Source organism: Lepidochelys kempii, chromosome 10 (genome assembly GCF_965140285.1).
Source record: "Lepidochelys kempii isolate rLepKem1 chromosome 10, rLepKem1.hap1, whole genome shotgun sequence".
NCBI classification, from domain to species: Eukaryota; Metazoa; Chordata; order Testudines; family Cheloniidae; genus Lepidochelys; species Lepidochelys kempii.
Window position 1 is genome coordinate 81,221,588 of NC_136389.1, and position 14,407 is coordinate 81,235,994.

Genomic DNA, 14,407 nt, shown 5'->3' on the forward strand with positions numbered 1-14,407 from the left:
GAACTCTGAAACTGAACCAGCATACAGTATCTTCAAAAAAGACCAAAACAAACCCAAATCTGTCTTAATATGCAGTAGTATACTAGGCAATTCACAGAATACATACAAAAGACACAGGCCCAGCCCGAAAGAGCTCATAATCTAAATTTTAGTAATGTGATGAGAGTGACGAAGGGTGGCGAGAGGAGGCGATGAGCATGGTGATGTGATTCCTCCTTTTAAGCATGTGAACATACTCGTGGGAATTTTTCTTCCAATATATAAAACCAAGGAAGATACGGAGATTGAGAATATTGATTCAGTTATTATAGTCAACATGATGGAGATCAATAGTTCAGAAGTGGTTTAAAAGAACAGAGCCTGATAGTTTGATGGACCAGAGAAGGAAGGCGCTCCAGGAATAGTGGCGAATATGCAAAGTGTAGAGATAGTAGTGAAAGAATGGGCCATAACTGCTGACAAGAGGCTTAATCCAGTGTCCTTTATAGTCCAGTGAGCATTTGATGAGTCCTCAAGTGAGCAATCTGCTAAATCTCAGTTTTGGAGGAGCATGCCTACACAAGAGATTAAGTATCACAGATTGTGGTAGTGTACTCACTCATCAGAGCTTTGCTTTTCAGGTTTTGTTTTTATATGTGCCACATTTTTAATTTGTATTTGTCCTATCTTTGCTAGGGACATTTCTGGGACCAAATGTGACTTCACAGTACAGGTCCAGCTAAGGTACAGTATTCATACAGTATAATCTTGGGGCCAGTGGATTTTTAAATAGTTTGGGAATATAAATCTTATTATGACATCTCCTTCTAATGTGTATACACCCCACTAAATCATTATTGCTCTTTCAGGGGCTATGGGGGAAGAAATAAGTCTAATCCTGCTGTATTCTAACAGTGGGGGAAGGAGGCATAGGAAGGAGCTGACTCCTGCTAGAAATCCCAGTCTGGGGGTACTGCAAAAAGAGCAGACTACAGCTATTTGCCCTTGCTCTGTGCAGCTTTTCAGAAGCTCCTCATGACTGTCCATCCAGTCTGTCAGCAGCCCTAGATGCACTCAGCTGTGACCATAACTTCCCTCTGTTTGCAGTTGTAGGTTGTGCTTGTGCTTCCTGCCCCCACTTCAGATCTGTTGTTGGATATGGGTGCCTGGGCCTCCCTCAGCTAGATCTAGAGAGGAAGCAGAAGACAGGATGTTCCAGCATGATTTCTGTTGGGTGCTGGCCACTTTGTTCAACTGGTGCAACTGTCAAGCATAGCAGCCCCATTCCATGTCTTTAACCAGGGAGACAGGAGGTGGGGAAATCACAGTCAGTCTGTTTTGGATTTGCTGACAGACTCACTGTAATTTGGCTTGGTCCTATAATCTCTCTTTAATTTAGTGGTATTTCTGAATGGGTAGTGTGAGTCTCCTAGCAGACATCTAGAGGAGCTAAAAGGTTACTTTTGAATCTGGCGCATCAGAAAGGCTGGTACGTAGGAGGTCGGGGGATCTACAGTCACCTCAGAGGACAAAAGAGGGTCTGTCTACTACTGCTTCCAGCAGCAAACATGCCTTCATAATACTGAGATTAGCATTATCAGAAACTGTCTGAACTGAGGTAGAAGGTCTGACCTTGAGCATCAGACTAACACTGGAAGCCTTAGCTGCTGCAGCATGGCCTGCTTATCTTAGATAAAGGAGGAATAGTTGGAGAGGTAGCATGTATTCTCTCCTTTGCAAAAACCTTGGCTTTTAGTAAGGTGAGGTCAGGCAGCGAAGATCGAGGGAAGAGAAACTGGACAGACACTGAAGGATTCTGGTAGCAGGAACATGCTTTGTCTCATAATGAGTGAGTCATAGAAACAAGCCACGCATAGAGGAACCTAGAGCCCTCTTTATTCAAACAAGTACTTGTGCTTGGGGCTTTTCTGCCTGTTGGTCACATGGCAATACAGAACAACTCAATAATTCCAGACTTCTCTATCAAAGTTGAAGATTTAATTCTACCTGCTGCTCAGACCGTCATCTGAATCTTCTTAAACACACATAATTCAGTAGCAAAAATCCATACCTAGTAACATGAAGTCCTTTAAGAACTTGTTTAACACATTTTAAATATGACAGGTGATCAAAACTCTTTGCATTTAGGTTTTGTTTATCAGAAACCAGTTGTCCACAAGAAGATCACTTCCCACCCAATCTCTGTGTGAAAGTAAATGGGAAACCATGTAGCCTTCCAGTAAGTAATAGAGGTTCTTTTGATTTGTATCATGTCAGTAGTACAGCTAAGGGTGTATGTTTGCCTGAAATATCATAAGAATAGCAGCTTCCATGTTTTTTAATGTTTGTTTTGACATCGGGTTTGGGGGGTCTGATTGTTGGGTGAATGAACTGGATAAAAAGTTAGGCAAGCTGTTATTGAAAAGTGTAACCCTACTGTGTAAGGGAAAGGGCTCAGACCTAGGTACCCCAGCTGTCGATGGGTATGTCTACACAGCAATTAAACTGGTGGGCCCATGTCAGCTGACTTGGGTTTGTGAGGTTTGTACAATTGTGGTGTAGATATTTAGGCTCAGGCTGGAGCCTGGGCTCTGGAACTCTCCCACTCATTGGGTCCTAGAGCTTGGGCTCCAGCCTGAACCCAAATGTCTACACCACAATTTTACAGCCCTGGAGCCCATCCATTGTGAGCCTGAGTCAGCTGACCCAGGCCTGCCATTGATTTTTAATTGCTGTGTTGACATACCCTTAGTGTCCCCATAAAGATAAATATTTTAAACTATATTTATAAGTGTGGTTCTGCAGTGTTGAGTTGGTTCCTAAATACCTGTCTGTGACTGTAACTTTTACCATGATTTCTAGGAGTTGTCATATTGTTACTATGACTGTTGCACAGTTTTCCAAGATTTACCATGGCAGACCTTCAACAGTAACTGATGTAGAATGGCTAGCATAAAATTCCCTAAATCTAAAAATCTGCATTGGGAAGATGAGTTTTCAAATTGGAAGGGTGTCAGCAGTTACAAGATTTAGATCTTGGCTGCTGGTTGTGTTTTTAAATACTTAGGGGGGAAAAAAGCAGGTTAATATCCCTCCACAAACAGTGCATGGAGTTTGTTAGGAAAAATGAGATTAAAATATCTCTTGTAAAGGGAAAAATTAAAAAAATAATTGTTTCATTTTAGGGCTATCTTCCACCAACCAAAAATGGTGTTGAACCAAAGCGACCTAGCCGACCAATCAATATTACCTCACTTGTCAGATTGTCTACAACGGTACCAAACACCATCGTCGTTTCATGGACTGCAGAAATTGGAAGAGTGAGTTACTATTTGGTCAGATCTATGTATTAGAGAAAAGTTTTAATCAGCTCTACAGTGGAGTCGCATCTTACGCGGGGGTTAGGTTCTAAAGTCAGCGTAAGGTGAAAATCGCGTATAGTCAAAATTACCTTTGAAAATCCCTTAAATCGCCCATAAAGTACAGCTCACGAAAGCTTATGCTCAAATAAATTTGTTAGTCTCTAAGGTGCTACAAGTCCTCCTTTTCTTTTTGAGTATACACTCCATCACATTAAGATTGGGATCAACATCCATAGCGCTACGTATCCGTGAGAACGTAAGCCTCGTGTATGTGGCCTTGAAACAGCGAATCACGCCTTGGTTGAGAGGATGGAGGTGGTATGGGGGGGAGAAAGACGAAGTCAACGTCGTTACGTGCAAACCGGAGCAGGGTGGCCAGGAGCATTGTCTACGATCAGCAACACTTAAAAGTCAAGTCCTTTCTCTTCGAGGTACCGCTTGACCTCTGGAATGAAACACTTGTGGAACCAATCCAGAAACAATGCTGCTGTCACCCAAGCCTTTTTATTTGATTGCTAGAACACAGGCAGATTTTTGTTCTTGCCTTTTAGGGCACAGGGATTTGCAGCCCTGTAGAGCAGTGGTTCCCAAACTGAGGTTCACAATGTTACAGGGGGTTTGCCAGAAAAAAATTCACTAATGGTGGCCAGAGGACCCTGGGCATTGGAGGCAGCAGGTGGGACCCGGTTGCAGGGCTGGCAGCCCGAGCCCCAGGGAGAACAGGGCAGGGCAGTTGGGGCTGGCAGCCCGAACCCCAGGGAGAACAGGGCAGGGCAGTTGGGGCTGGCAGCCCGAGCTCCAGGGAGAACAGGGCAGGGCAGTTGGGGCTGGCAGCCCGAGCCCCAGGGAGAACAGGGCAGGGCAGTTGGGGCTGGCAGCCCGAGCTCAGTGGAGCTCAGTTGACCGGGGCGGTCAAAGGGGTCCAGCAGCAGGAGCCTCACGGAGTGCGGAGGAAATTTAAACTTAAATCCCTGGAAATATTCATTTTTAGGAGGGGGTTCACGAGATTTCACAATTTAGTGAAAGGGGTTCCCGGGCTGCTAAAGTTTGGGAACCACTGCTGTAGAGCAAGCCCGGCTTTATTAAATGCCCAGCCGCATTGCCACAAAACAACACAGTCTTTAGCTGCTTTGAAGCCAGGGGCTTGTCTTTCCGATTTCGTAGTGTAAGTGCGGTTGGGCATTTTTTCCCAGAAGAGCCCAGTCTTGTCAGCATTAAAAACTTGTTCGGGAAGATAGCCCTTTTCTTCTATGATTTTCTTTAATTGTTTGGGGTAGGCTTTTGCTGCCTCTTCGTTGTCAGATGCAGCTTCACCAGTAGTCTGCACGTTTTTGAGGTCGAAGCGGTCCCTAAAACTGTTAAGCCAACCTTGGCTAGCTTTGAATTCCTTCTCGTCAGAAGGCTGTCTGTCTCTCTTTGGCGGGAGGTTTGAACAGCGCGTAGAGGCTAAGAGCCTTTTCTCGCAATGCGTTGCCATCGATCGGCACACGTTTACGGTTCATGTCTTCCAGTCATAAGTTAAATGCCTTTTCAGTCTTCACTAAAGTTTTATCACACACCTGGCTCGTCACCTTAGCAGTTATTGGAGCACTTGATGCCATGGCTTGACGAATTTTCTCTCTCGCAAATCTTGATGGCACGGATGCTAGATTTGTTGTGGCCATACTTATGCTCCATGTTGCGGACCGACATACCGTCTCTCAATAAGTCCAACACAGCCAGTTTTTCCTCCAGCGTTGGAACAGATCGCTGTTTCTTCGGTTGAGCACCAGATGAAGTAGTTGGCTTGCGTTTAGGGGCCATGTTGTAGAAAAAATACGTACAGTATCTTTAAACACTAGAATCACACTCAGCACAGCGAGATGTTCACGCTATGAGAGGCACGCCGGAACTGAGACTGACTGAGGGAACAACAGATTCACGTCTCCCATCTCACGCTCACTCCGGGCCATAAGCTCGTGGAGTGGAATGGTGGGCGGAATCGCCCGTGCTATTTACAGATTTTTTTTTTTGATTTTTTTTTTTTGCTGAGGAAGCATAGATGAATTTGCGTAAGTTAAATGTGCGTATGATGCGACTCACCTGTCCTTCAGCATACGTTAGAAAGCTAACAAGCAAGCTTAATTGGTGAGAAAAACACTTATGGAGTATAGTAATGGGTAACTAAGGATTTTTTGTTTCCTCTTTTCCCCTGCCCTCTACCGCTTTATGTCTGTGTGCTATCGCATGTTACCTGAGATCAAAGAGATTTGTAATGCTGACCTACCAGTGTGTAACACGTTGCATGGGGGAGTGTTTCTTAACTCTGAAAATGCAGAGGTAAATCTTCGAAAGTATGAAAGCTCAGTAGTGCATGTGGGGATTTAAACTTGCCATTTAACGCTTCAATTCTCACAGCTGTATTTTATCCACATACTTTATTAACTGCACTGTTTTGTTTTATAGCATGTTTTGGGGGAAGGGAGGATGTAATTAATGTTTTTAAATGATTGATGTTCCACTGAAATTCTATCCATCTGGAATAGCCTGTGGAAAGTATTTTTTATTTAGTTGGTTAGTCAGTCAGTCCATGAGACCCAATCCTCTATCAGTGATCAATGCATTGAGAATCTGTGTGTATATGTTCATGATGAAAGCCAGATATGCTTAACAAAATCAATGAGGACTTGAGAAAAGCTGATCAGATGTGGCTTTGCTACCAGCAGCCATCCTATTTCTCTAGAGCCTGAGAATTAGCCTGAGATGTAGTATCATCTATTCCAAGTGTGGACTAAAACCCATGATTCATTGAAACAGTGTAGAAAAATAATTATTGCCCATCTGTGCACAACAGTCAGGTATACAATATCACTCTTGTATTTTCCCCCTATCAAAATGGATTGAAGTTGAAGCATGACCAGATCTCCAGTTAGATTATGGAACAGATGCCTGCTGAATGCTGTTTTTAAAACTACTGGCCTTTTAGGCAAAAGAAAAAAAAAAAGTGAGCTTCAAAATGTCAAACAAGTTTCCAAAAAAATTCACCTGCTTTAGTTTACTGCAGATTATTTCTTGTCTATTGGAAATGCATTGAAAAAAACAACACCGTGCTGCTTTTTATAGTGAAGTAGCTGTTTTCACAAAGCTTTCTGGGTGCAAATGGACATTTGCTATAACTGAAATTGCATAGCTGTATCTTGGAAAAGCTTTTGAATTTATAGTCATCAAAACTAGAAGAATAATGGCAAATAAACTCAGTATATCTAACAAAAATGATTAGTCAGATCTTTTCCACACAAGAAATAATGCTTCCTAATTCTATTATTTGGATCCTGCCAATAAATCAGTAGAAATTAGTTTTATTTTATGGATATGCATGATAGATAAAAATTGGGCATTTGTTCTTTTTAAATATTGGGTTACATGTCTCAGCTGGTAGAGTATACCTTTAGTGAAGTCCTAATTGTGGTGTCTGCACAATCTGCTTTCCAAAGACTTCTGTGAAAGTTGCCTTGGGCAAGTACCTAGCTTTGTAGATTCAAGCTGTCAGTAAATAATTTCACAATGTTAATTAGCATTTCCCTAACTTCTATCCTAATTGAGGCATTAAACAAACATGTTAAAGCAGTAGAGGTTTTTAATGATGGAAGCATCTCTAGCAAGAGCAAAATATTTAAAATAATGTGTTTCTGGTATTTAAATTGTGAAATTTTATGGTATATATTATTATTGAAGACATAAGTGGCTGGTAAAATATCCTTTTAGGGGGGCGCTTAGGTCACCCCATGCTTACCATGCAGGCAGCTGTGGGGCTGGGTCCAGTCATCTCAGGATTGTCCCCCAGGGACTCTCACCCCATCCCAGTGAAACTTCCTGGGAAGTGCCATTTGGGAGCCAGTGCTCTCAGCTGGGGCTGAGGAATCTAGCTCCACCTGCCAGGAATCCAGCACTGAGGCAGGGCCATCGCTACACCATTCCCCAGCCTGTTTCTGGCCCTGGCTCAGTCAGATGTGGGTTTTTTCCTGCTGAGCTGGGTGTGTGCGTGGACTTGGGGTGGCTCAGAAAATACATTTTTGGGGGAGCCCTCTAGCCCTCGCCACCTACCAACTATTGTTGAAGTTCTTCCTCATATTTATCATTATCCCAAACAAATAATGTGAATGGCTTATGGATCCAGAAGTGGGGGATTGCCCACAAAGAACATTCTTAGCATAGGTTCTTTTAAATAGTTTATCACAGAAAACACGATTATTCTATATTTTAAAAAAATAATTGTGAATCGTGCTCAAGTTTAGAGAGAGAGAGAGAGAGAGAGAGAGAGTAAATTTTGTACCAGATGGTTTTGAATGTGCTCCTGCCATGCAACATGAGGACACAATTTTTTTTGTCCTTGGGGTTTCTGCTTGTACTGTGTGGTTTCATATCCTATTTTTTAAAAAGACAGTGTACTTACTTATGATATGATATTGTTCATATGAAAACCCCCAGATAACTTTAAAAATCAAAAATCTTCACAACTGTACAGTTTTAGTTTGTTCTCTCGGCTCCAACAATAAAACTAGGTGTGGGGTTCAGTAATCAACTTCCCTTTCAGATTCTCACGTGTCAGGGCACTGCTTGTAGAGACTGGGTTGTAAACACTGCACAGAATGCAAAGCTTGGATTGTTTTGGTTTTTTTGGTTTTTAAAAGACCACTTGTTTCAAATGCAGTTAAATGAAATATGTTCATGGAAGCATGTCTACTGGTCTTAAGTTTTATAAAAGCTTATTTTTCAAAACTTGAACTTTAGACCAAATTTAACATGACTTTTTCCCTTAAATATGTGTGCAGTACTGCACTTTGGCTTAATGCTATTGATATGAAATTATCCTTTATAAATTGCTTGTTGACGAAATGCCCCAAGTTGCAGGTTTGAAATTTTGAGAAAAGTGATAACTGTGGTGTTGGAATTATTGAATATATAACTTCCCTTGCACCTGGCTCTAATCTCAGTGGAGCTTGTGATTCGCCTTGCTGCTTCTATCCTAAGGACTAAAATCCTGGTCCTGAGAACTTCCTAGTACCTACTAAGAACATAGACACAATGGATTTTCTTTAGTCTAAAAAAGTTATGCCACCATTTTGTAGCGATGGTTGAAGTCTAGGTCCACATAATCGCAGAGATTATAAATTTTACATGGTGTTTATGCAGATTCTTTGTTGTTTTGATTATATCAGCTGAGTTGTTTCATTATATGTTTGTTTTCCAGAATTATTCTATGGCAGTTTATCTTGTAAAACAGCTGTCTTCTACAGTGTTACTACAGAGGTTACGAGCAAAAGGAATAAGGAATCCTGATCATTCTAAAGCACTAAGTATGTCTAATGCATTCAAATTCTTGATCTAAATATAAAGAAACAGCTTTTATAAGATTTTTAGCCCTGACCTCTGGTACGATACTCAAGGCTACTTTTTGTAAATCTAAATTTTTGAGCCACAGGAATAAGGAAAAAAAGGAAGAACCTGCTGATCCCTTCAGAAACTAAATCTTCACTAGCAGACTTGTTGGTTGTTTTGTATCACCGTACTACTGTGATAGTTACTGCTCTTTGAGGCTTCCACGCAACCCAGGGTGTAACTTTGCAACTCTAGCCTTTTCTTTTCCCCCCAAATACTTATCATTGCTTAATTCACCCTTTCGCAGGAAAAAAATATAGTGAACTCTCAAACCTTTCTTTTAAAAAGAGAGAATCCTAGAATCCATTCATTCCATTGATGGCTATCACTGAAGTCTGGTCTAAATCTGAGTAATCAAAGGCCTTTGCCTGAATTATGAGCCAGCCCGGTAAGACCATTGCCACAGTAGAGTAAAAATGCAAGAGAATTTTTGGCCACTCAACTAATCCGGTTTTAATTTGTTAAAAAACAGTAAACTAATTTCACCTGGCATTTTGCTCAGAGTTCCTAATGTGAACTCAGTGGCTGATGATGTTCCCTGATATCAACATACTGATACGTTGACCGTAGTTGACAACTTAGCTCCCCTGGCACAATGGAAGTTTCCACAATAAGGGTGAAGCTCATCTGTGCAGGAAACAGTGATTGACTGGGGGATGGTCCAAGACTGTGGTATGACCTCCCCCCCACTGGACCATCCCAAACCTCATCACCTTCTGGGCTAAGTGCAAGGTGTGTTTCTTTGATCTTGCCTTCAAAGATACAGCGCTGTGTGTGTGTGTGTGTGTAATTAACTTAAAAAACAAAAAACAGAGCACGCTGCTGTGCACATTTCTTCCCAAGGAGAGGATGGGGGAACAAACATGTGACAGAACTTAGTCACGTTGCTTCATTTACTTCTGGAAGGTACACAGGTACTACAGTGATGAACACCGTAGCAGAACCTACATAGACTAGGACACCACTAAATGCCAAGTACAAAAATAATATTGAACAGTTATGTGTATGAAACTCTGTTAATGTAACGTTATGATTTGAAATTTAAGGGCACAAAAATCAGGCAATCCAACAAAGTTTCCTGAGCCATTTGTCTCCTCCTCTCAAGGACTTTGTGTTAAGCTTGGCCGCACTGCACTTACAAGGTATACACATTAATGAAACACCCACTAAGAAGGAGCAGCTAAGGCTCATGTAGCAACTGTGACTTGGAATTGCCTGATTTCTCTGCATTTAAATCTCAGCTATGTTACTTTTTATAACTCTTTTTATAGACAAAAATAGAGGGTGCAAGGGAGGAGCCAGGGCCTATATTTGACTGCAGTCCTTACAATACTAATTCTATACGAGTGCCTGCCTGGTCATGCTCCTCCTTTTGCCTATCAATTCTGCAACCAGCATTCTGCAAGGGTGCATTTCCCTTGAATCATTGGAGCCCCTAATATCTATTTCAAAGAGGCAGGAGGTTGCAAGCCTACATGCAGGATTTAACAAATTATTTTTTTTAATGTGCCTAAATCCGGCAGTTGACCAAAGAACTTGATATTGCTTTATTAGAGAGCTTATCACTTTAAAATTGCCTACCCATAAAAATCTAGTATTTTTATGCAGAAACTCTTTTTTAGAAATGAAATATTGTGTTTAAGAAGTTTCTCCTTTCATGGTGCTCCACTGAAGTTTTAGGAGAGTAGAAACTGCATGGGAACTACACTCTACACATGCAGACATGAATATTTTTCTTCAGGTTTACAGAACTGCAGGAGTTTGGGACAATATAATCAATGTTGCTCATTCCAAATAGACATGGCAAACTGCAGGTTTAAAGCAGATTGTTTTAGGCATGTGTATTACTATCATCATCCTGGTGAAGTGTGCATAACAAACCTTTCTCTGTTTTTTCTTTTTTCTTCTTCCTTCAAATGGCAGTAAAAGAGAAACTGACTGCAGACCCAGACAGTGAAATAGCTACAACCAGTTTAAGAGTTTCTCTTCTGTGTCCAGTAAGTATAAAAGTAACTCCTGCAAAGCTGGTTCTGATGAAACTGAACTGGCTGTTACGGGTCAATTTTTAATGCAAGTTAAAAGCTGTGTTCACTTATATATTAACTCTTTGAGTTTGGGATCCAGCAAAGCACATAAGCACGTGATTAACCTTGAGCGTGTGAATAGTTCCATTCACTTCACTGGGGCTATGCAAATACTTTAAGTTAATCACCTTTAAGTGTTGATGGGTTGGGTCCTAAAAGGGGATAGTTTATCTAGATATTGAACATAGCTTAACTTCTTGGTGCTTGGCCATGGTACAACCACTATTAGCAATAGGATGAATGTATCCGTGTACACATGCACACCAACAACTGGCTCCTGGAGCCAAAGAGATAAATCCCTGTAACTGAAGGTGATAGGTATATATGTACACTTCAATTACAGGGCTTTATTGTTTTCAATTTAAAAAAAGAATCAATAGTCCAAAGGACATTTTAAGCAAATAAAGGTTGCTGCAAAATTTGAAATAGACAGGGTTGCTTGCTTCCCATACCAATCTGTGTAACTCACAAATGACTTCAGTTATTAGTCCCTTGGAATTTGGAAATGAGATCAGACACATTAATCAAAACAGATTTATTAAACTGTTACCAGAGGTGAAAGGAGCTGGAAAAGAAGAGGAATTAAACAATAGTTTGTACATATTACAGTTTCTTATCACCAGCTGAATTACACAGTATGAATTATAATTGTTATGAACTTTATTTTGCATCCTGTATACCCTTAGTTTTCCCATGAAATGTAACATACTTCTTCATTACTGTGTGCTCTGTCTTTGGTCAACAGTGTCTTAATTGCAGCTAAAACTTAAACTGTGTCAAGAATAAGGATGCATCTGTTTCCTGATTTGTCTAGATCCACTCAAGCGTGATGCTGAAAGTTTTCAGTTTTGAAATGTGACTCTCAAGAATAAAGCTGACTTTGCTACTTACTCTGTTGCCTGGCAAAATTGGGGCTTATTTGTAAGGTTATTAAATGGCTTCTTGGATTCTGACAATGGAAAGATATTTTTGGATAAAAAAGCTCCACCTTGCAAAGAACACAATTCACTTTGCTGACTCTTTTATAAAAGTATTTGTTAGGCAGATTATTATATGTTTATAGCTGTGCTGGATATTTTAATATTTAATCTTCATTCTTAAGGCTTTTTGGTATGGCACATATTAGTTATAATAGTATTTAACACTTATGTCACCAGATAAAAGTACTCTTTTTTTATTAAGCAAAAGAGAGTGCAAGAGTATTGCTTTTATAAAAAGTGAAATCCTGTTCTTAAGAGTTTGAGAGATGTAATACAAATAATGTATTAATGTAAAGGTCAAGAACACTCTTGTATACATAATATTATTAACTTTAGAGTAACTTGATTTTGTTGAATCTTTGCATAGTTAAATTTTTGTTATGTACTGTTGGAACCTCATTACCTTAGGAAGTACTAGTACTGTGCTGCCATGGTTTAATTCTTTAAGTACAATGCTTTTATTTCCTAAAGTTAAAGACTACTTAGGCTCCAATGAAAAGCAGTAATAGGGATTAATTTACTAAATCTAGGAACTGTCTAATTTTTAGGCGTTAACAGTGCTAATACAGTAGCTCAGTCACTTAAATCCTGGTGCATCTTTTGGAGTTACAGATGTTTACTTCAGTAGTAGCTGATTGCCTTTCATTGGCACTTTTGGCAATTTAATCGTTTTTGCAACCTTTTGGTTTTGGTTTCCTGCTGACCAGTTTTCTAAAACAATACATCGGTTTGTTGTCCTATTTACCCCTATTTATAGAGGGAAAGAACAGTCCATCAGTTTTATTCTTAAACATACCTAGAAATTGATCTAGGAAAAACAAGCTTACAGGTATTTTCTTTTATGTATAGGAATAGTAAGAAGGTTTTTTTGCAACTTGGGGTCTCGTAATCTGTCCTTTTAGCTAGAGCTTTTTAAATGTTTGCTCTTTGTCTGAGTTTTGGTTCAGATGAATTTATATTAGAGCAGGAAGGACGTAGAGCAAGGCAGTCTCCATGGCTGCAAGCTTAAAGATAGCTGAATTAAAATTAATGCAGAAATGAAAAATTAAGTTTTTAGTGATGTGAAATATAAATGAAATACCTAACCGAGCTTTGAGAAGTGGCTCTTGTGGAATGGTTTTTATCTCAGTCTATGCTACCTCTTTCTCTTTAAGCCTAGTCTCTTCTAATAAACGTAAGGTTTAAAACAGAATATGTTAGGCATATTTTTCTGTATCATCCTGGTGATGTGTATGTAACATGCACACGCTTTGGGAGTCATCCTTCAGTGTGCTTCACTGTTCCTCTTTCGTTGTTGTATCATTGCAGAAGTTCTTAAGGACAGATACCATATCTTCCTGTGTGTCCTGTAAAGTGGCGCTTGCAATATAAATGAACTAGGATGGTGACTAATAACATAGTATTCATGGTCCTGAACACAATTCTATGACAAAACCCTTGTTCTCATTTGCTAATACATAACTTTCAGTTCCCTGTAGAAATTTTTCCCAGAAACTGTCAATGCTTGGTCTCAGACCCACGGTAAATTTTCCTTTGGAAAGTTTGAAGAAAATCTCTTCGCTTTTGGAGAGTAAAGTCTCATCTTTTTTTTTATCATAGAATCATAGAATATCAGGGTTGGAAGGGACCCCTGAAGGTCATCTAGTCCAACCCCCTGCTCGAAGCAGGACCAATTCCCAGTTAAATCATCCCAGCCAGGGCTTTGTCAAGCCTGACCTTAAAAACCTCTAAGGAAGGAGATTCTACCACCTCCCTAGGTAACACATTCCAGTGTTTCACCACCCTCTTAGTGAAAAAGTTTTTCCTAATATCCAATCTAAACCTCCCCCACTGCAACTTGAGACCATTACTCCTCGTTCTGTCATCTGCTACCACTGAGAACAGTCTAGAGCCATCCTCTTTGGAACTCCCTTTCAGGTAGTTGAAAGCAGCTATCAAATCCCCCCTCATTCTTCTCTTCTGCAGGCTAAACAATCCCAGCTCCCTCAGCCTCTCCTCATAAGTCATGTGTTCTAGACCCCTAATCATTTTTGTTGCCCTTTGCTGGACTCTCTCCAATTTATCCACATCCTTCTTGTAGTGTGGGGCCCAAAACTGGACACAGTACTCCAGATGAGGCCTCACCAATGTCGAATAGAGGGGAACGATCACGTCCCTCGATCTGCTCGCTATGCCCCTACTTATACATCCCAAAATGCCATTGGCCTTCTTGGCAACAAGGGCACACTGCTGACTCATATCCAGCTTCTCGTCCACTGTCACCCCTAGGTCCTTTTCCGCAGAACTGCTGCCTAGCCATTCGGTCCCTAGTCTGTAGCGGTGCATTGGATTCTTCCATCCTAAGTGCAGGACCCTGCACTTATCCTTATTGAACCTCATCAGATTTCTTTTGGCCCAATCCTCCAATTTGTCTAGGTCCTTCTGTATCCTATCCCTTCCCTCCAGCGTATCTACCACTCCTCCCAGTTTAGTATCATCCGCAAATTTGCTGAGAGTGCAATCCACACCATCCTCCAGATCATTTATGAAGATATTGAACAAAACCGGCCCCAAGACCGAGCCTTGGGGCACTCCACTTGATACC

At 40.7% G+C, this 14,407-nt stretch overlaps 1 protein-coding gene across 2 annotated transcripts in view; it reads left to right on the top strand.

The window, feature by feature from the left end:
* Nucleotides 1-14,407, top strand: part of PIAS1 (protein inhibitor of activated STAT 1) — a 96,632-nt gene that overhangs the window by 71,854 nt on the left and 10,371 nt on the right. For both annotated transcript variants that reach the window (XM_073304443.2, XM_073304444.2), the window contains 5 exons: nucleotides 676-723; nucleotides 2,128-2,218; nucleotides 3,165-3,299; nucleotides 8,572-8,677; nucleotides 10,683-10,756. In XM_073304443.2, coding sequence (XP_073160544.1) covers nucleotides 676-723; nucleotides 2,128-2,218; nucleotides 3,165-3,299; nucleotides 8,572-8,677; nucleotides 10,683-10,756 — 454 coding nt within the window. The remainder of the gene's footprint in view (nucleotides 1-675; nucleotides 724-2,127; nucleotides 2,219-3,164; nucleotides 3,300-8,571; nucleotides 8,678-10,682; nucleotides 10,757-14,407) is intronic.